The sequence below is a fragment of the Molossus molossus genome, unplaced genomic scaffold (genome assembly GCF_014108415.1).
Source record: "Molossus molossus isolate mMolMol1 unplaced genomic scaffold, mMolMol1.p scaffold_m16_p_7, whole genome shotgun sequence".
NCBI lineage: Eukaryota > Metazoa > Chordata > Mammalia > Chiroptera > Molossidae > Molossus > Molossus molossus.
The window spans coordinates 16145391-16167836 of record NW_023425401.1 but is presented as its reverse complement, the minus strand read 5'-3'; the positions used below and the strand labels follow the sequence as shown (position 1 = coordinate 16167836).

Here is a 22446-nt window from a genome sequence, read left to right as displayed (position 1 = left end):
CTATAGCCTAGTCCCATTTCTTATAAAGAACTTACTTGAATTATGAAAAAATATTGACATAAGAATTTGACTTAATTTCTAATGCTCCAGAGTCTTTTAAGTATTATACTTAGTACAACCTTTAATTGGTAACACTATCAAGTGTTATTTTACTGAATCATACTATATCTGTTCTTCCTTCTAGAATATCAGTAGAAATAAGGATATTATGAAGATTGGTTGCTCACTGTCTGAAGTTTGTCCTAATGCCAATTCAGTTTTTGGGAATTTTGATCTAAAGAAGGTGAGACATATTATTGGATATAATTATTCCATCTGTCATGTTAATATTTCCTATATCTTAAATTTTTTAGTTTTTGAAATTGTTGGATATTTGAAAGGAAGAGGCAAAATTTTAGAATACGTATAAACTATAGTCATAGTAAGTTTATTCTTTCAAAAATACTATGGACTGTCTGCTTTGTACTAGGCACTATGTACATTGGTGAACAAAGTAGAGTCCTTGTGTGAAACATAAGGAGGCACTTACGCACGTGCAGGGTTGGTACCTCAGAGTGAGTGCCTCTTTAATAGAATTTTGTATGCTGGGTGCCTTGTTTGTCTTACCCAGCTCAAAGCCCAGGTTATTTAAGTGAGGGAGGTAGATCTCTATATTTTGATATGGAATTAGGTGCAAAATAGTGTGTGTAAAATGAGCCTATTGTGTAAATGTATAAACATATATTTCCTAGTGTGTGTGTAACATTAATTTTACAAAGTGTAAAATTATTTTCAGGGAGTGCATGTTGAAGAGAGTTGTGAAGGAAGTCTTATTCTTTACCCTTTTGAATATACTTTGATTTTCTTCTAATAACATGTCTATCAGTTTTATTTTAAAATAATTAAAATCCCAATGTCATACGTAAAAATGTGTGAAAAGAAGAAATTTAGAGGGAAAGAAGCAATGTAGTTTGGAGTTGAGCATCAGAATGAATAAGGTAATGCAATTTGTAAAGTTTTTAGGTTTTTTAAAGCATTCTTATAGTCTGTGACTATGCTAAATAGTGTCAAAAATTAGAGATACCTGCTTTTCCTCTGTTGAGTGCAAAATAAATTACTTAACAAAAAATTTTAACAAGTGTCAAAGACTTATAAATGATTACTCAGTCATCTCTGATTATCCATGAATGGCTTATACTTTGTAAATTTTCCTTAGTGATTAAGTGTTTCTTGAGAAGATTGGTACCAGGTACAATGGGACTATGTTCTAAAGACAAATAAATCTGTCTGGGATAGGCTTGTATTATGATAACTTCAGATTCCTCAAGTTGGTTGGGTCCCAGCTCTATTCTTGGATACAAGTATCCCCATCTTTACTTAGACTGGGTTGTAATGATATACCATTTCTATTACTTGCCTTATATCCAGTTGTTTATTTTATCAGTATATTACTACAGAGTCTTAACTAAAGATAATGTGACCTTTTGCAGAATTTGAAATTGAATAAGGACTGTAGATTATCAGCTATTTTTGCTACTAAACCTGATTGCTTGCTGAAAAGTGAAGTGAGGTGGTTGGGAAAGAGCACCATGCCATTCGTGCTCTCTCTTGCCCTCCAGTTGAATGCTGGCCAAGGGAACCAGAGCCAAGTGCTAATTGAACACACCTATTCTTTGTAGTGTTTACCTTGGTAGATATCTATTTGTATGTCTGGATTGATTTGTACTTTGTTGCTTTGGGGAGTTGAGGATTTTTAGTTTTACATGGTGTGTTCCTTTTGCTTTAAAATCTGTGAATTTGACCTAGTTCAGAGTGATACACTTAAAATTAATTTTACACTGTCACTTAAAACAGTATTGCTCAACCTCTTTTTCATCATGCCCTTCTAAGGCAATTTTCCCTAAGGGCTCTCTTTCCTCGAAGACATGTGAACATCACAGATAAACTGGTTATCAGTTTATATTGTCAGTTAGGGTTGAACTTTGGAGGACTGCAAACCATTGTAATATCTACGATGCCTCCTCACCCATCAGGAACCAGTTTTAACTCCCTTGGGGATATTTTCTCCATTGAGAATGAATGATTTAAAGTGATCACCAACCTGGAGAGATTTTGTATTCTGCACTCCCAGGAGACATTTGGCAGTGTTGGGAGAACTTTTTGGTTGTCGCAACTGGAGGGTGTGTTATGGGTATCTTGTAGGTAGAGGCAAGGGGGATGTTGCTAAACATCTTGCAATGGACAGGACAACCAATATCCCTACACCCCTGCCTGCAAAGATTATCCTGTCTCAAATGTTAGTGGTTCTGAGGTTGAGAAATTGACTTAAGTATGTAAATTTTTCTCTTTGTTCTTTTATTAAATATAATTGAATTAAAATAACTTAAAATAAATGAAAGTTTGGTATTTAAGGATATTATCTGACTTAATTTTATCCATTTAATAGCTCTAAACTTTTTTTTTTTGTCCTGACCCGAGGACATTTTTCCATTTTCTGTTCCGATAGAGTGGGAGGGAGAGAAAGGAAGAGAGAGAGAGAAACATCGATGTGAAAGGGACACATCAAGTGGCTGTCTCCTGCACAACCCCAACCGGAGCCAGGGACAAACTACAACCGAGGTATGTGCCCTTAGTGGAACTGAACCCGGGTCTCTCTGGACCATGGGGTGATGCTCCAATCACTGAGCCAAACTGGCCAGGGCTTGCTTTTTTTTTTTTTAATTAGCCCTAAACTTATATACAAAGTAAAAAATATAAAAACCTTTCTTGGCTGGTAGGACTTATGGATCCCACTGTAGTTAAGAATTAGCTTTAAATGGCATGTACTTGGAATATTTATGTTTTAAGAGCAATTAATTTAATCAGTTATATCTTCATACATTAAAGCAGCGTGATTTCAAGTGTTTGATGCTTGTGTGTGTGTTTTTTAACTAGAGTATAGTTGACATACAATATATTAGTTTCAGATGTACAATATAGCTATTTAACATTTATATTGCTTAATGAAGTAAGTGGTCACCATGATTGTCTAGTAACTATCTGTCACTGTATAAAGTTAGGTTATTATTGACTCTATTTTCTTTATTTTATTTTTATTATTTTTTCTTAATCCTCACCCGAAGACATTTTTTGCATGTATCTTCAAATAGAGCAGGAAGGAGAGAGGGGGGAAGAGAGAGAGAGAGAAACATCAATGTGAGAGAGACACATCGAGTGGTTGCCACCCACACGACCCCAACTGGGGCCAGGGACAAACTGCAACTGAGGTACGTGCCCTTAGGGGGAACTGAACCCAGTACTCTCAGGTCTGCGGGCCAATGCTCTAACCACTGAGCCAAACAGGCCAGGGCTGACTCTATTTTCTATGCCATATGTTACATCCCTGTAACTTATTTATTTTATAACTGGAAGTTTGTACTTTTTAAATGTTTTTATTGATTTTTTAGAGAGGAAGTGGGGGAGAGAGAGAAACATCAAAGTGAGAGAGAAACATCGATTGGCTGCCTCCTGCACGTCCCCTTCTGGGGATTGAGCCTGCAACCTGGGCATGTGCCTTGACTGAGAATTGAACTGGGACCCTTCAGCCCTTGGGACGATGCTCAATCCACTAAGCCACACCGGCCAGGTGGAAGTTTGTACTTCTTAATCCCGTTCACAATTTTTGCCCATTCCTCTCCAACCGCTGCAACTATCAGTTTATTCTGTATCTATGAGTCTGTTCCTGGTTTGTTTGGATTTTTAGTTTCCATATATAAGTGAAATTATATGGTATTTGTCTTTGTCTGACTTATTTCACTTGGCATAATACCCTCTAGGTTCATCCATGTTATTGTAAATGGCAAGATTTCATTATTTCTTTATGGCTTGTCATATTCCATTGTATATGTGTACCACATCTTCTTATCTGTTCATGTATTGATGAACATCTAGGTTGCTTCCATACATCAGCTATTGTAAATAATACTGCAGTGAATATGGTGCATTTATCGCCAGAGAACATGAAAACACTAATTTGTGCCACCTTTTTGAGTTGTCTGTTTTTTATCTTCTCCTGCTCCCAATTCCCCCACCTTTTTTTTGGAGAGGCAGAATAGCATAATGGACTGTGTAGTCCGATTGCTTCAGTTTGAATTCTGGTTCTGCAGTTTACTAGCTTATGACTTTAGGTGTATAATGGTGAAAACAAAGTAAGTACCTGCCTCATAGGGTTGTTGTAAGAATAAAATTAGTTATATATGAAATACTTATTGACATGTAGTAAGTGCTTAATAAGTGCTAACCACTATTACCTACTTAGCATGCTTTGATTAGTTAAAATTCCAAATAATTTCACTTTTTTTTCTCTTTGTAGATTTATGGTGGATTATTTTCTGAAGATAAATGTTGGTACAGATGCAAAATACTGAAAATCATCAGTGATGAAAAGGCAGGAATAAATGTTAATTTTTTTTTCCCTGAGGAATATTTATTCTGGTTCTAAAATTTGATGCTTATTTATCCCTTCATTGCTAATTCATAGTAATAATAAGATCTGGTACAATGAACTTATAAATATATGAAAACATACATTTTTTTTACCTAGTGAATACAAAAGAAATGAATTGTTTTAAAAAATCCAGATCAGATTCAGGAATATTCTTCTGAATTTAAGTTGTCGCATAATCACTCCAGATTATCCAAGAATAGAGTAAATTATTTTTGGTGACTAATTGTTTTTTTGTACCTCAGTTCTTTTTTTTTTTATCCTCACCCGAGGACATTTTTTTGCATTTTTTGTTCAGACAGAGCGGGAGGGAGAGAGAGGAAGAGAGAGAGAGAGAAACATCGATGTGAAGGGACACATCGAGTGGTTGCCACCCGCACGACCAACCAGGGCCGGGGACAAACTGCAACCGAAGTACATGCCCTTAGCGGGAACCGAACCCGGGTCTCTCTGTACCGCAGGCCGACACTCTAACCGCTGAGCCAAACCGGCTAGGGCTGTACCTCAGTTCTGAATAATTATGTTTGATTATTGCTGGGCAACTTTGAAAACATCATTTTATTAAGATTGAGTAGGAGAACATTTTATTGATCCTGAAGTTATGTTTATCTTTTACTTAGTTGATGTACATGTTGTTAATAATGAAGATTGGCTTGCAGTTTTCTCCTGCATGATTAAATGTGATGAATTTTCTTTGTGTTTAGTTATTATTTTGAATTTGTGGGAGATTTTTTTTTTTTTTATCCTCACCCGAGGACATTTTTCCATTTTTTGTTCAGATAGAGTGGGAGGGAGAGAGAGGAAGAGAGAGAGAGAGAAACATCGACGTGAAAGGGACACATCAAGTGGCTGCCACCCACACGACCAACCAGGGCCGGGGACAAACTGCAACCGAGGTACATGCCCTTAGCGGGAACCGAACCCAGGTCTCTCTCTACCGCAGGTCGATGCTCCAACCGCTAAGCCAAACCGGCCAGGGCATGTGGGAGATTTTTTAATGTGATTTGTGGAGCAGAGATTCTGAATAGTTGTTTGGTGGCAAGTGCACATTGCAAGCTGTGTCAAAGCCTCTCTTTAGGCTTTCTTTCCTTTACTGTTTTTTTTTTTTTTTTTTTTTCAATGGTGGTTTTCCTGGATTTGAAATGTTTTATAATATATATATATATTTTTTATAAATATTTTTATTTGTGTAATAAGGAGATGCTACATGAAACAATTTGAGTAATAGTTCGAATATCTTTTTAAAAATTTCACTTTTCATTGCTGGCAAAGATAATGGTTTATCTTAATGAACTAAACCTTTCTAATAGACCTTTCCCTTGAAAACTGTACATGCTATTTTTGTATTTGCTTTTGATTTGGCTTTAACTTTTTAAATTAAGAAGCAAGATGGCCTTTGACCTTTTGATAACCTTTTTTTTTTTTTTTAAACAGATACAGAGCTGGAGGTGAAGGTGAATTTGATTAATTTCCAAGGTCTAATTGCTAGAGTAGGTTTAATTTTATCACAGGAAGTTTCATAACTTTTCCTGTCTTTTCAACTTGAATTTAAGAATGTTGATTGATTTTAACATTCCAGGTAGGAGAGTGCTAAAAGCTTCATAGATTAGTGTTTACGTAATACCAGTTTTTTTTTTTTTTTTTTTGAAGAAGGCCAAATAGTACTGTTTGGTACCAAATATAGAAATCATTGGGTTTTCACTGACTATGAATTTTCCTTATTTTGAAGATATTGCTTGAGCTTGTTTGTTAATTTAAGGTATTGCCATTTCGATTTATAGGTAATTAATAGAAAGCAGCAAATTGGTGGTTTCTTTGAAATATTTAATCTTAGTTCCATATTAGTATTTGTTTCATTCCCCCCCACCCAGTGTCTGGTGAGATACATTGACTATGGAAATACTGAAATTTTAAATCGATCTGATATAGTTGAGATTCCTTTGGATCTGCAGTTTTCTAGTGTTGCAAAGAAGTATAGACTTTGGGGACTACAGATTCCTTCTGGCCAAGAAGTTACTCAGTTTGATCAGGCAAGTTACAGATTTTAAATATTTTTTGTTAATGGAGGTAAAACTATGTGCTTGAAACAAAATACAGTATAAGTGTAGTTAAGTTTCACTAATTTTCTTTAAAAGCTTGTATAAATAAGTGAAAAATATGAATTATAGGGTAATTCAAAAGCAGTTATATGATATGTTTGTGCTCATCTTTTGCTAGGTAAACATCTTGGTATTCAGATAAAAGTGGTATATGTTTATATAAATATAAATAGTTTTTTTCTGTTATGAAAGCTTAAAGGAGAGTCTCTTATTAAGATGGATAAATTGATGAATATAATTATTCTGTTGTCTTTGTATTTTGAGAGAGTATTTAAGTAAAAGTGATATTTAACCTAGCCATGATCATAAATATCACACATTTGAGATTAATAGAGTTGTAAATTAATAAGATTTCATCATTTTGGCAGAGGCTTATACTGTTTGATATGATAATTAGCAGTGATGTTCTGCTCATCTAGATTCTAGTTTGTATTCATTTCCATTAAATTTTGGGTTAGTAACAATTCTAGAAGACATCTGATAATTTCAGGGGTGGTCTTACAATTTAATTAAATTGTGTTCTAAATTCAGGATTTTGTCTTGGTCAGAATGAGTGTATCAAAGTAATTTCAGGAATTTTATTATTCTTGAACTGTAAGCAGGTCCTTATTAAAATTAAATCTCAAGGTATCTTCCAATTCCAAATATATATATATTTTTTAATCCTCACCCGAGGACATTTTTCCATATTCTGTTCAGATAGGGTGGGAGGGAGAGGGGGAGAGAGAGAGAAACATCGACGTGAAAGGGACACATCGAGTGGTTGCCACCTGCACAACCCAACCAGGGCTGGGACATACTGCAACCGAGGTACATGCCTATAGTGAGAACCGAACCCGGGTCTCTCTGGACCGCAGGCTGACACTCCACCTGCTGAGCCAAACCAGCCAGGGTGAAATTCCAAATATGTTTTACATATATCTATCTGTGCTTAGTGCACAGGAATGATAATTAATAATTAAAAGTTAGCAAATACATAATTACTCACATGGCTTCTAACATGCCAACTGTTACACCCTTAAACAAAATTCAGTTTAAGAGGGTTTTGAATTTAGGAATTTCTAACAGCTCATATTCTATAATTTCAATTTGTTGACTAAAAAATACTGTTGCCCTGGCCAGTTTGGCTCAGCGGTTGAGTGTTGGCCTGTGGACCAGGGAGTCCCGGGTTTGGTTCCTGCTAGGGGCATGTACCACAATAAATAAATAAATAAATAAATAAATAAATGGGTCACTATACAGGTATCAGATCTGCGTCAGCAAATGTATAATTAGAATATATTTATATACATATGGAAGTATATTTGCATAACAAGGTAAGACTACTATAGAGATTTGAGAATGAATAAATATGATTATTGGAAAAACTGGGTAGAAACAAAATAAGTGAAGAAAAACATGTTGGTGTCACTGATTTACATCTTCTTCCCCCCTGTCTTTCTTAGGGCAGAACCTTTTTGGGGAGCTTGATTTTTGAAAAGGAAATAAAGATGAGAATTAAAACAACCAATCAAGATGGAACAGTTATTGCTCAGGCCGAGTATGGCACTGTGGATATAGGGGAAGAGGTGGCTAAGAAAGGATTTGCAGAAAAATGCAAACTCCCTTCCAGCACTAACATCTCTGAGGAAAAAAAAACAGATCCTGGTCAGCTTGTTCTCAGGAACCTCAAAGGCCCCACTCCTTTGTGGGGGCAAAGATCAAACCAGTCAACCTTCAGCAGGCCAAAGGGGCGATTAAATGGGAGGCAGACTCTTGACTTGAAGGATGAAAATGATGCAGGAAATCATGTGCCTTTTTCAAAGTAAGACTGTGGTGGGGTTTTTAATGTTGTCTAATATTTAGTTCAGGTAGAAGCCCTTGTCACAGAAGTCAAGGCTTATGTTTCTGCAGTCCTCAGCTATGTCAGTGGTTTTCAGGAATGATATTATTTCTATTTTTCTCAAACATGTATTATTATCCTCTTCTTTAGCAGGAATGTTTTCATTAAAAGCCATTTTGAGCCCTGGCTGGTTTGGCTCAGTGGTTGGAGTGTCGGCCTGCGGTCCAGAGAGGCCCGGGTTCGGTTCCCTCTAAGGGCACGTACCTCGGTTGCAGTTTGTCCCCGGCCCTGGTTGGTCGTGCGGGTGGCAGCCACACGATGTGTCCCTTTCATGTCGATGTTTCTCTCTCTCTCTCTCTCCTTCCCGCTCTGTCTGAACAAAAAATGGAAAAATGTCCTCGGGTGAGGATAAAAAAAAAAAAAAAGCCATTTTGAAAGAAAAATCATTCCTGAATTGTTTCAAGTTTATATGTCAACTCTTTATGCCAACTCCTTTTTAAAAATTCTTTTAAAAAATGTTTTATTTTTCATCATGGCCAGTTTAGCTCAGCGGTTAGAGCATCTGCCCCTGGCCCGGAGAGTCCTGTGTTCAGTCCCCGCTAAGGGCACGTACCTTGGTTGCAGTTTGTCCCCCGCCCCGGTTGGGGTCGTGTGGGTGGCAACCAGTCGATGTGTCTCTCTCACATTGATGTTTCTCTCTCTCTCTTTCCCCCTCTCTCTCTCCTGCTCTATCTGAAGATAAATGCAAAAATGTCCTTGGTGAAGATAAAAAAAAAATTTTTTTTTTAAAATGTTTTAATTGTCAATTACAGTTTACATTCATTATTATTTTGTATTAGTTTCAGGTTCAGCATAGTGGTTAGGCAGTCATACACTTTACGAAGTGTTCCCCCCCTGATGTTTACACCTGGCACTATACATAGTTGTTACTATATTATTAAGTATATTTCTTATGCTATACTTCACATCCCCATAACTATTCTGTAATTATCAGTTTGTACTTCTTTATCCCTTTACCTTATTCACCCAGTCCTCCAACTCCCTTCGCCTCTGACACCTGTCAGTCTGTTCTCTGTATGTGTGTGTTTCAGTTTTGTTTACTTAGTTTCTAGATTTAATTGTTGATAGATAATGCATTTTTTCTTTAGATTCCACATATAAGTGAAATCATTTGGTGTTTTTTTCTGACTGACTTATTTCACTTAGCATAATACCCTCTAGGTCCTTCCATGCTGACAAAAATGGTAAGATTTCATTCTTTATTACGACTGAGTAATATTCATTGTATGTGTGTGTGTGTATCTGTATACATCTCACAACTTTTAAAATCTGCTCTTCTATTGATGGGCACTTGGGTTGCTTCTATATCTTGGCTGTTGTAAATAATGCTGCAATGAACATAGGGTGCATGTATTTTTTCAAATTTGTGTTCTGGGTTTCTTTAGATGTATATCTAGAAGTGGAATCACTGGGTCAAAAGCATGCCAACTCTCTTGAAAACATTTATCAAAAATAGAATCTACCCCTAAATCTGAATTATTCAGGGAGAACTAGAATTTTAAATAAGCTTTGAAGTTTTTCCTGTGGCTTTAGGAATATTTCAGTGAGTTTCAGGGAATTGCCTTTAAAAAAATATCAAAAGAGAGGCTCTTTGTTTTGTGAAAACTTATTGTGATAGAATTTGATTATTACAAAAGGAGTTCACTTTTTAGATAATTTTGAATTATAAACTTGAAAGGGAAATCTACATTTGATGTTTATAAGTACCAAGCCATTCATACTTGTGTATCATGATCCCAGTCATGATGCTATGTGTTAGGTGATGTAACTGTTTGTTGGGATTTTATCAGTGCTTTAGACCTAAACTGTCAAATGGAGTGGGGGTGATGGGGAGCAGGGATTGGAAGAAACTGATAACAGAGTGCTTTTTACTATATTTGCTGGAGTTGATATTGCTATGAGGAAGTTGGAACATATTTTTTTTGAGAGTTGGAAGCATTGTTTTCTGAAGTATGACTTCACTTATAAAATCTAGTTTGCATTAAAATGTCTTTTTCATGTTGACCTAGGTAACGTTTTAGAATATTTTCCAAAATTAACATTAAAAGATATATTGTGATATAAAAAGGCTAACATAATTTAATTTAGATTTCTGATCTCTGTAAGCCTTACACAATTTGGTTTTTAAAATGAGTGAATTTGTTTTTTTAACAGGGAATGTTTGGCTATTGGTGACTTTAATTTAGGGTCTAATGTCAGCCTTGCAAAAATTAAGCAGGACCAGAAACTGATTGAAGAAAATGAAAAGCTTAAAACAGAGAAGGAGGTTCTTCTCAAAAGTTATAAGGCCTTAGAATCGAAAGTAGAACAGACTGCCCAGGAACTGCAGGTATGGTATATTCAGTGGCTTAAGTAAGGTAAAGAATGACCAACTGGGGAATCTGTATATTCATCTACTCTTATTTGTTAAATTTTCTGTCACTTTTTCTTTCCTTCCCTTCCTTTCCCCTCCCTCCTGTCCTTCTCTCCTTCTTACTTTATATTTGTCTATAGATGAAATTTCTTTCTTATACTCCAAACTAATCATCTTTGGATTTCATTGGATATTTAAAAGATTAATAATTTCTCATTTATATTTCCTGTTATGTTCTTTTAAAAACTTTTAATTATGCCCAGCTGGAGTGGCTCAGTTGGTTGAGTGTCACTCTATGTACCAAAGCGTTGCTGGTTTGATTCCTGATCAGGACACAAGTCTGGGTTGTGGGTTTGGTCCCTGGTTGGGGCATGTATGGGAGGCAACTGATTGGTGTTTCTCTCTCACATCAGTGTTTCTTTCTCTCTCTCTCTTCCTCTCTCTAAGCATGTCCTCGGGTGAGGATTGAAAGCAACAAAATGTAACTTTTAAGTATGTAAATTTTTTATAAGTATTAAACACATGGGCAATCTTTTTAAAAATCTAAACCTAAGTTATTTTATTTAATTTATTTATATATTTTTTGTTAATCCTTACCTGAGGACATTTTTCTATTGATTTTTAGAGAGAGGGGGAGGGGGGGAGAGAGAGAGAGAGAGAGACAAACATCAATGTGAGAGAGACATATCGATTGGTTGCCTCCTGACCAGGGCTGGGATGGAACCTGCAAACCAGGTATGTGCCCTTGACTGGGAATCAAACCCGAGACCCTTCAGTCTGCAGGACAACACTCTAACCACTGAGAAAAACCAGTCAGGGCCTCCTAAGTTATTTTTAAAATATGTTTTTATTGATTTTTTAGAGAGAGAGAGAGAGAGAAAACATCAAAGTGAAAGAGATACATTGATTAGCTGCCTCCTGCACACCCTCTACGGGGCATCGAGCCTGTAACCCAGGAGTTGAACTGGGACCTCTCAGTCCATGGTACGATGCTCATACACTGAGACACACCAGCCGGGCTCCTAAGTTATTTTAAAACAAATCTCATTGGTGCCTCTTTCCAGCCTATCCTTTCTTCCACCCAGTTTTCCTGGTCCTGTACTTTATATAAATGGGACCCTCTGATACATACTCTATTGTGGCTGGCTTCACTTAACATAATGTCTGTGAGATTTATGTATGTTGTGTATATCAATAGTTTGTTCATTTTTATTGCTAAGTAGTATTCCATCGTGTCAATATACCACAGTATGTGTACCCATTCTTTTGTTGATGGGAATTTAGGTTGTTTCCACTTTTTGGCCATTGTGAATAAAGCCACTGTGGATATTCTTGTACAAGTCTTTTGTGGACATATGATTCACATGCCCTGGATTATAGAGATCCTTTTCTCAGCCATATCCAGTCTATCGATAAGCCTGTTAAAATATTGTTAATTTCTACTACAGTGTTTTTGATCTCAATCATTTCTTAGAATTTCCTTCTCTCTGCTCACATTGCTCATCAGTTCTTTAATATTGTCTGCTTTATCCATTTAGAGCCTTACCATGTTAATCATATCATGTTTTGCATTCCTGGTCTGATTCTTATGTTTGCTTTGTCTTTTCCAGTTGTGTTTTTTGTCTTTTAATGTCTTGTGATTTTTTTCTTGATAGCTGGGCATGATGTGCTAGGTAAAAGAAATGGCTATAATTAGGTTTTTAGTAATGTGGTGATAAGGTATGAGGGAAGGAGAAGTGTTTTATAGTCTTAAAAGCCTGAGAAGGGTTCAGGCTTTACTGAGCCTGTGCCTCTGGACTATGAATGTCACATGCTTCTCATTCCCATCCAGACCCCTTCAGGTAGGCCAGATGGCTAAAGTGGGCTGGAGTTGTTTTTTTCCCTTTCCCCAGATTAGTTAGGCTCTGTTTAAATAAGTTTTCCCTCAGGGCAGACCTTGTTAAGAATTACAGAATGGCCTGGCATATTTCAAAATGGTTTCTTTTCTCTTCCCCTTGCTAGAAACTTGAGGGAATTTTTCTCTGATATTTATGGTGAGAACCTGATAGAGACTCAGAAGATAAAACTTAAAAAATCTGGGGGCATCCTGAGGAGTGAATCCCCCTGGAGTTTTTAACTCTCAGAGTTGTTTACACCAAGGCTCCATCAATTTGTCAATTTCAGTTGCTTGCCCCAGGGAGTGAGTCTGTGGGCTTCCTGGGGTGGGCCTCCTGGGGTGGGCCTCCTGCAGAAGAGAAACTGCCTGCTACTCCAGAATCCTATCTCCCTCAGCCTCAATTCTCCCTGGGTTTTATAGCCAAAAGTTATGGGACTTCTCTTCCTGGCACTGAAACCCTGGTATGGGGGGCCTGGTGGGCTAGTTCTCTTCTACATGTAATTCATTAACAATTTGCATTAAATATTTGTTTTTGTAGAGTCTCTGGAAAGCATTAAACACATTTTCAAAGGTGAACAACTTTTTATTTTTCCCCTATTTTTTAGATTTATGTAATTTTTAGAGTAATTATTCTAACAGTCACAGTGGATAGAAACAAAATTAAGAACAAACATCACTAATTAATTACTTCATGGTCACCATGCTCAACAAATGGGAGCAGACATGAGAGTAGCCTACTATTAATGAACTTTCAGTATATGCTGGTTTTCTCTCTTTTTAAAATATTTTAAAATAATTTTGAGAGAGAGAGATGTGAAAGGGAAAAACATTGATTGGCCTAGCCCACAACCACAACCCAGGCATGTGCCCTGACTGGGATTGAACTGGCAACCTTTCGGTGCATGGGCGACGCCCAGCCAACTAAGCTACATTGGCCAGGGCTGCTTCTCTTTCTTTATTTGACTGGAAAGTGTGTTGTTTAAATATTGAATAAAGTTCTATGTTTGTGTAATACATGCTTTTTGTATTGGAATAAAGTTACCAGATCTTTATCCATATTATATAGCTCTATACATTACTTTGGAAAATCATGGTAGATATATCTTTGAGTACCACTCAGAATCAGGGAGTTTAATCTAGCTTGGGTCAAGAAATGATATTTTTGGTTCTTTTGTAATGGAGAATGACATAAGACTTTCTATTTAATTTTTTCCCCCTTTATTGATTTTAGAGAGAGGAAGTGAGAGGGAGAGAGAGAGAGAAACATCGATGAGAGAGAACATTGATTGGCTGCCTCCAGCATGCCCCCCACTGGGGATGGGCCTGACAACCTGGGCATGTGCCCTGACGGGAATAGAACTGGTGACCCTTTAGTACATGGGTTGACGCTCAACCGCTGAGCCACACCGGCCAGACAACATAAGACTTTATGACAAAACAAATTGTCATTGATAATCATTTGGTTTCTATGAGGATCTTTATCTTTTAAAATCTTTTAAAAAAAAATCGAAGCATTAAGGCAAATAGTATGTGAAATTTTGTTTCTATTTTTCTTCTTAAGATCGACTATAAGAGTAATCTGTATGAAGGCAGAAGACTGGAATAGATTATATTTTTCCAGATCCCAACTAGTAGGAAAATCAGTGTTTGTTTATGCTGTGGCCTAACATTTTTTAATCTTTAAAATTTTAATTATTTCTAAAAATCATTTAACAGTAGAAATATAGTTTCCTCTTTGGATCTCACTAGGATGTGCTTGTTCTTTGTTTCAGCAAGAGAAAGCAACTGTCATGGATTTGACAAAACATTTAAAAAGCACTCTGAAGACTCATGTAGGTACCAGAATGAAAAATCTAGCAGCTAAAATTGAAAGATTGAAAGAAATTAGGTAGGTGTAAAAGCATATTTTTGAGAAGGATAATTTAAAATAATTGCTAATTAGTTGGTTCTCTGTTTGTATGCCCACCATTTTTGCTTTGAAATTTAATCTTTGTATTTTTATCACTTGAAAGAGAGAAATTAAAAATAGTTATTCCTGAAACAAATTTGGTATCATTTTCGTCAGTGTTATGTTGTTACTACAAGGAGTTATATTGTGCTAAAGTCATCTGTGAGAGTGAAATTTAAAAATTCAACACATGGGAAACTACTATGCCCAGTTGTTTTGCTTGATGTTATTTTCAGGCCTATACTGAAACTAAAGATTTCAGTAATCTAAATTAATTATACTCTGTCTAAAGAAAGAAAAAAGTGGTCTTCATAAAGTCAGAAGGAAAGTGGTCATCACGGAGTCAGAAGAAAAGAAATGGATTAGCAAGTCTTATGCAGAGTTTATTCAGCATTTCTCAGAATGTATGTGAATTGTGTAGGTATTTTATCTTAATAGAGAATTGCTTTATTGTTGGTTAGGAATAATTTGTTACACTTTTCTGGAATGTGGAAAAACAACCTGGTTCCCTTTTCATGCTACACTCAGAACTTAAACCAGTAATTTATTTTCTCATATGCTTTGAAACACTAAGAAATTGCCCTGAATGAATACCACACCACATTTTGGTGTTTTATCCATTGAAAACTTGTTTTCCAATATAAATCCATCAATATGCATCTGGTTTATAAGTGTCTTGAGTATTTTGGTTCCTCTAGAGCAGCGGTTCTCAACCTGTGGGTCACGACCCTTTTGGGGGGTCGAACGAACCTTTCACAGGGGTTGCCTAAGACCATCAGAAAACACATTGCTGATGGTCTTCAGAAGCGAGACACCGCTCCTCTATCCGTCTCCAGGTGGGTCCGCCCACTTGCAGATACGTCCACATACAACATGAGGAACTGTATTAAAGGGTTGTATTAGGAAGGCTGAGAACCGCTGCTCTAGAGGCTAATCAACTTTTGATGCCAGAAATTAAGTGGCTATACTGACAAAGCAGTGAAAGACTTTGGACCAAAACAGTCTAGTATATTTCAATCCATATTTGAGGAAAGAATGTGCTCCTTGAATGGTGGCAGTCTAGCTGGAAGCTAGAAAAAAGAATACGTATGGGCCTTGTTAGTTTTGCTAGTTGGCCGCCTCCTCTGATTGTTTTTTTTTTTTTTTAAGTCTTTTTAAAACTGTACAAATGCTGGTCTGCTTATTAGTGTACAAGGGCTGCGTGCCTATAGTCTTGGTAAGCAAGGTTAACTACGTCTAAAATTTGTAAAAAGATATTTAAAAATCTAATTGTAGACAAGAATTGAAGGTCCATTAGATATCATTTAACTTCTGCAGACTTTTGAAGTTGTGCTTTTATATAAAGGTTTTTAAAAAATACTTAATCTTTTTCTCAATCAAATATATTTTTTAATTAAAAGTTTGTATCAGTTATTCATGATTTTATATAATGTTTTAAAAACTACCTCTTCATAGCCAGTTTTATAAATAGTAACTGTAGACCATTACTATTTAAGTGCAACCAACCTAAACATTTCTCGGACTTTTCCTTTTTTCTATTTTTTTTTAAATAGACGTGTTAACATCAGTGTTCGTTTGGGAAATGACCTTTCAGATGCTATACAAGTGTTGGATGAAGAGCGCTTTACTACCCCAGTTTCTTTGAATGAATTAGAGATAATTTGGGCAGAATACAATCTGGCTCAGGAGAAGATTAAAAGTTGTCAAAATGTGGTGGGTTAAGATTTTCTTCCTATTATGATTTTTATGTGTTGAACATAAGATATCTTTGAAAAAGCAGGGCTACAGATACTGTAATGATACTTTGCATCAAATCTTTCATTAATCCTCATGCAAGGATATTTTTTTCATTGATTTTTTTTTTTTTTTTTAAGAGAGAGGGTGGAAGGTAGGGAAGGGGGAAGAGAGGGAAACATCAGTGTGAGAGAGGCACATTGATTGGTTGCCTCCTGCACGTGCCCCAAAGGGGGCAGGGATCAAACCTGCAACCCAGGTACATGCCCTTGATGGGGAATTGAACCTGAGACCCTTTGGTCCATGGGCTGATGCTCTAACCACCATGCTACAATGGCCAGGGTGCATCAAATCTTAATTTTTACAAGTATCTTTATATTTATAAGTTGATTCCTTTTATTGCTTGTAAGAAAGGTAGGAAGTAGTGATTATAGATAAAGGGTTAACAAAATCTTTTCCACTTTTGCATGAGAATTTGACCTTTCATTAATTCCCTTGCTCTGTTGTTCCCTTGGTAATTTGATCAACTGATATTTTTGTCCTGTTGCTAGGCAACATTATTTAGGTAAATAAAACCCCTGACTGGTAAATTGTATCTGGAGTAAGAGGAACTATAGACTACAAATACTTGCAACTGGGAACCCTGGAAGCTATGCCTCTAAGAGATAGGAGTTGTTGGGGGCATGAGGCTGTAAGCCAGGGTGGCTCCCACACCTGTTAACAAGGATCTTATCTTCTGGTCTGAGTGGTGTGTTTTATGCTGCAGCTTTGGACTCTGCTTTACTATTCAATGCTATCTAAACCACCCATTGTTGAGAGCTGGTTATTTGTGGGTAGGGGGAGGGGTAAGAAGAATGGAATATTTTATATGCATTCTTAAACATTGTAGGTACAAATATATTTATTTCCTCTTGCAGTTTTCTTTGGTTTATTATATTGAGCTGCTGAGCAGAACTCTTTGTTTTTTATGTGAAGATAATTGACACAACAGTCACAGCTTTCCATAGTACCTGTGAGTTCCATGCTTGTGTTTGGAACTGTCCAATTTTAAGTACTGGTGGTTTCTGCCTCTGGGGTTGTACTCTGCAAGTCTTATCCCCTGTTCATACTTGGGTTGGTCAGTTGACAACCTAATTGGCTCTGAATGAACAGGATAGAATAACTAGGCCTCTGGACATTTCAGGAATATTTAATTTGGAGAAGGGTTAGATTTGGGTTATTTTACATGTTAGATTGGAAAAAAGTAACAGAAATAATACTTTTAAAAAAAATTCTCACCCAAGGATACTTTTTTCCATTTTTATCTTCAGATAGAGTGGGGGAGAAAGAAAGAGAGAGAGAAACATTGACATGAGAGAGACACATCAATTGGTTGCCTCCCGCATGACCCCTGCCAGGGCCAGGGACTGAACTGCAGCTGAGGTACGTGCCCTTGGCTGGAATCGAGCCTGAGACTCTCTGGTCCGCGGGTCAACGCTCTACTGCTGAGCCAAACTGGCCAGGGCCGGAAATAATAATTTTTGAATCTCTATGAAACATTGGCAATGTTATAGGTACTTTATAAACTTTTTCTTACACTTTCTTTTTTTTGTTTGTTAAATTTATTGGGGTGATAGAGGTTAATAAAATTATATAGGTTTCGAGTGTACAATTCTCTAATACAGTACATTATCTGTATATTTATCATGTGATCACCACCCCAAGTCAAGTCTCCTTCCATCACCATTTATCCTTCCTATACCCTCTTCTCTTACACTAACTTTTAACGTGGGCATTATTGCTCCTTTTTTTTAAATGAGGAAAAAAGTCCACAGGGGTTTAAAGAAATTGCTCAAGATTACATAGTTCTAAATGTTAATGTGGAATTTTAACCCATATATAGTTGATGTCAAGGAGTATTCTCTTTCCATTTAAACCATACTGCCAATGTTAAAATGTTTCATAATGTATTTTATGTAATATGATGAAAAAGAACTACATTTTTCTTTTGTGTGTGTGTGGTTTGAGCAGAAAAAAAGTGAGCCCTGGCTGGTTTGGCTCAGCGGTTAGAGCGTTGGCCTGTGGTCCAGGGAGACCCGGGTTCAGTTCCCGCTATGGGCACGTACCTCGGCTGCAGTTTGTCCCTGGCCCTGGTTGGTCGTGCGGGTGGCAGCCACTCGATGTGTCCCTTTCACGTCGATGTTTCTCTCTCTCTCTCTCTTCTTCTCTCTCCCTCCCAGTCTACCTGAACAAAAAATGGAAAAATGTCCTCGGGTGAGGATGAAAAAAAAAAAAAGAAAAAAAGTGATTCAGGACAGAGGGATAGTGCTTAATGTATCCCTATCTAATGTGTCCTACTAGAATACCAAGCCCTTAAAGTAGGACTTGGTATTCTGGTAGAACATATATATATTTTTTAAAGCAGAAATTTTTTTCTGCTACTGCTGATGTTTCAGGACTTACTTTTAGGCTTCATTGCACTAAAGTTCAGTTGGGAGCTGAAGAGTGATTATTGAATAAATACAGAGTCATAATTTCCACTCAAAGTTGACATTTGATTTCCTTATTGTAAATTTTGGTTTTAGTATTGTTATTTTTCTTTATATATTTTGCACAGTTTCTTAACTTGATTGTATATTTTTTGGTGAAAGAGACTGTTTTCTTTTGTCTTCACAGTTATAAAATGGTCTGTTGAGCTTTAAAAAAAAAATATTCTAAAATTCAAGCTTTTTTTTTCTTTGTTAATTTTTACCCAAGGATATTTTTCCATTGATTTTTACGTAGACTGTAGCAGTGGTTCTCAGCCTTCCTAAGGCAGTGACCCTTTAATACAGTTCCTCATGTTGTGGTGACTCCAACCATAAAAGTAGTATTTTCGTTGCTACTTCATAACTGTAATTTTGCTACTGTTATGTCTTAGGCGACCCCTGTGAAAGGGTCATTCAACCCCCAAAGGGGTCGTGACCTACAGGTTGAGAACCGCTGTGTAAGGGATGGAAGGAGGCGGGGGAGAGAGAGAAACATTGATGTGAGAGAGACACATCGATTGGTTGCCTCCTGGATGATCCCGACTGGGGGCTTAGAATTGAACCTGCAACCCAGGTACTCAACCTTGACTGGGAATCGGACTTGAGACCTTTAAGTCGGTGGGCTGACGCTCTAATTGCTGAGCCAAACTGGCCAATGCAAAAATTTAAGCTTCTAAGTGTATGTGCCAGACAGTGTTATAGATGGTGGAGACACACATTTGTTTAAGACGTGATTGTGTCTATGTTTCTTGGGAATGGGAGGACTATATAAATTGGTAGTATCAATATAGTTTCATAAGGACTGTGATAGAGGTAGTGTGAGTGCATAGGGTTCTTGGATATATCTTACATATCTATTTCCAAGTGTAATCTCTTGGGCAAGTTGAAGGTTTTATCCTGGTGGAGATTGACTGAATCTTAAAGGATAGGTAGATGAAAGGAATTGAGGGTGGGATGGAATAGAGGGAGACAGTGTGTAATTAATAATAGGAACTTGTATATTTTTCTTAAGAAAAACAAATTTTATTGTTGCAGAAGTAATGGAAAGATAAGATTAGCAGAGCAGGATTGTTGAATTTAAATGTCTTATTTTTAATTAAGGGAAAGAAAGCTCTTTGTTAGTTTGTTGATCTAAGGAGAGAGGTGTTTGTCTTAATTACTATTGTGTTTGGAGAATGTAATGTTAAATTTTACTGTTTTTAAGAGATCAATTTTTTTCATTATAGGTCTCTGTATAAAAAACACAATATATTTATTAATGATGGTTATTCTTTTATCTTCCTTCAGAATGAAGGGAATATTTTGATTGCCAGAAGAAATGAAGTGCAACAGAAGCTGTGCACAGCAGTGGAAGTTTTTATTCTGGAAGTAGACGAGTTACCTCTTAATAAACGCTTGGAAACATTGCAGGTTGGAATTTAAATAGATACATTGCATTATATATTAAATAGACATATTTATTTGAGAGGTGAAATCAGCATTTACATTGAGACTTCAGATAGTACAATGGCTGCAAAAGTTTTTCTTCTCTGATTCTAATTTATTTATTTTTTTAAATCATCACCTGAGGATATATATATTTTTTCCATTTATCTTCAGTCTAAGTGGGAGGGAGGGAGAGAGAAACAATTGATATGAGAGAGACACATCAGTTGGTTGCACCCCCACCTTCCACATGACCCTGACCGGGGCTGGGGACTGAGCTGCAACTGAGGTATGTGGGTGCCCTTGATTTGAATTGAACCTGAGACCCTGGTCCTCGGGCCCACGCTCTATCCACTGAGCAAAATCGGCCAGGGCTCTTATTTTTTCTTAATGGAATGAAAATTTCATATGAATGTGTTTAGTATGTTTATGTATATACGTGTATCTGTTCTGCAAACAAGTTGAACTGGTTGTGCTTGCTAGAGTATCATTCACTTGGAAAACTCCTGGAGACAGGAGCAATATCAGGTATGTGAGTCCCTGCTGCTCATTGTGTTGTAGCAGAAAATCTAATTAAGACCCATGTCAGAGTTAGGGAGAATGACCCTGATCTTTCACTTCTGGGGCCTTTAAGATCCATGATCAAGGGCTAGAGTACAATAGCTATAGGATGCTGTGGAACCTTGTCTTCAGCCCTATCCTGCCATCTCAGCAATGGCTTTAATTTGGAGTGAATGCTAACATAGTATTCACCTATCAGATCTTTTTTTTATGTCCTTTAATGATTTAAAATTTTTTCTCTAAAAGACCTCGTCTGTTTGTTTAACTCCTAAGATATTTATACTTTTGGTTGCTTTTGTGAATAGTATCTTACTTTCCATTTTCTAGTTTTTTTTCATGGCGTAATTTTTATTGATTTTTATATATTGATGTCTCTCTGGCAACTCTGCTGGGCTATTTTATTTTTAATCCTCACTCGAGGGCATTATCTATCTTGAGATAGAGCAGGAGGGAGAGAGGGAGAAAGTGAGAGAGAGAAACATCGATGTGAGAGAGACACATCCAGTGGTTGCCACCCACATGACCCCAACTGGGGCCAGGGACAAACTGCAATCGAGGTATGTGCCCTTAGTGGGAACCGAACTCGGGCCTCTCCGGTCTGAGGGCCAATGCTCTAACCGCTGAGCCAAACTGGCCAGGGCTGCTGAGTTCTTTTAGTTCTCAGTTTTCTGTTGATTCTCTGAACTTTCTGTGTGGTCATATCATTTGAAAACAATAACCCTCTTGTATTCCTTCTACTTTTTATATATTTTTGAACTTCTACTGCTTTGGTATCTTTAGTACTAAGTTGAGTAGTAGTTGCATGAGCTGGTATCTTTGTCTTGTTTTGGACTGCAGGGAATGGGCTTTCTAGAGAGTTGGAGAAAGAGATTTTCAGGGACATCTGGGTACTCTCTCTTTCTGTTCGCCTGGATGAAGATGTCATTTTGGTGGTGGTGTGTATGGTTTAGGAACTACATCAGAGCGGTTTGAAATTTTCACATGGAATTGCATAAACAGTATAAGTTCTTCCATAATTAGGTGAAATAAGCCTTGCGTGTAAAAGGGGTACTACGGTCTGCAACTTCTGCCTTACCTTGTGAAGGTTTATTTCTCCTCAGTAATTGTTAGTAACATAGGTTGAGGGTCTACAACCAAGGTCATTTTTAAAGATCTCTTCTTTTTAAAATTTGATCTTAAAAGACGTTTTGCCATATCTGGTTTGTCTTTCTACTGTTCCCCTAGGTCACAAGAATATTCTTTAAACTTTATTTTGCTATTTTAAGGTTTCATTTTCTGTATCTTTGCTTAGTTTTGGCCTGATCAGCTTATCAGTTTTGGGATATTTTTGTTATATATTGTAGTTATTATATTTCTTTATATATATTTTAGTTCTTTAAATTGTTCAAAATATTTCAGTGCTTTATTGGTGAATGTTAATGTATTCGTAGTTATTTATTTTAAACTGCTTTCTTTTTAAACCACTGTGTGGTCTTGTTTTTCCTTAAGGTGTTTTGGGATAAAATTTTATTTTTTTCCTTTTAAAGTTTTTATTCCATCTGTCTTTTTGGTTAATATTTACTGTGCATATCTTCCCCCTACCTTTATTTTATTTTATTT

At 36.7% G+C, this 22446-nt stretch overlaps 1 protein-coding gene across 2 annotated transcripts in view; it reads left to right on the top strand.

Moving 5' to 3' along the window:
• The window catches only part of STK31 (serine/threonine kinase 31), a 60946-nt gene that overhangs the window by 7335 nt on the left and 31165 nt on the right, over positions 1 to 22446 (top strand). For both annotated transcript variants that reach the window (XM_036247114.1, XM_036247115.1), the window contains exons 3-10: positions 185 to 283; positions 4331 to 4405; positions 6334 to 6492; positions 8007 to 8365; positions 10598 to 10772; positions 14445 to 14560; positions 16174 to 16333; positions 20149 to 20271. In XM_036247114.1, coding sequence (XP_036103007.1) covers positions 185 to 283; positions 4331 to 4405; positions 6334 to 6492; positions 8007 to 8365; positions 10598 to 10772; positions 14445 to 14560; positions 16174 to 16333; positions 20149 to 20271 — 1266 coding nt within the window. The remainder of the gene's footprint in view (positions 1 to 184; positions 284 to 4330; positions 4406 to 6333; positions 6493 to 8006; positions 8366 to 10597; positions 10773 to 14444; positions 14561 to 16173; positions 16334 to 20148; positions 20272 to 22446) is intronic.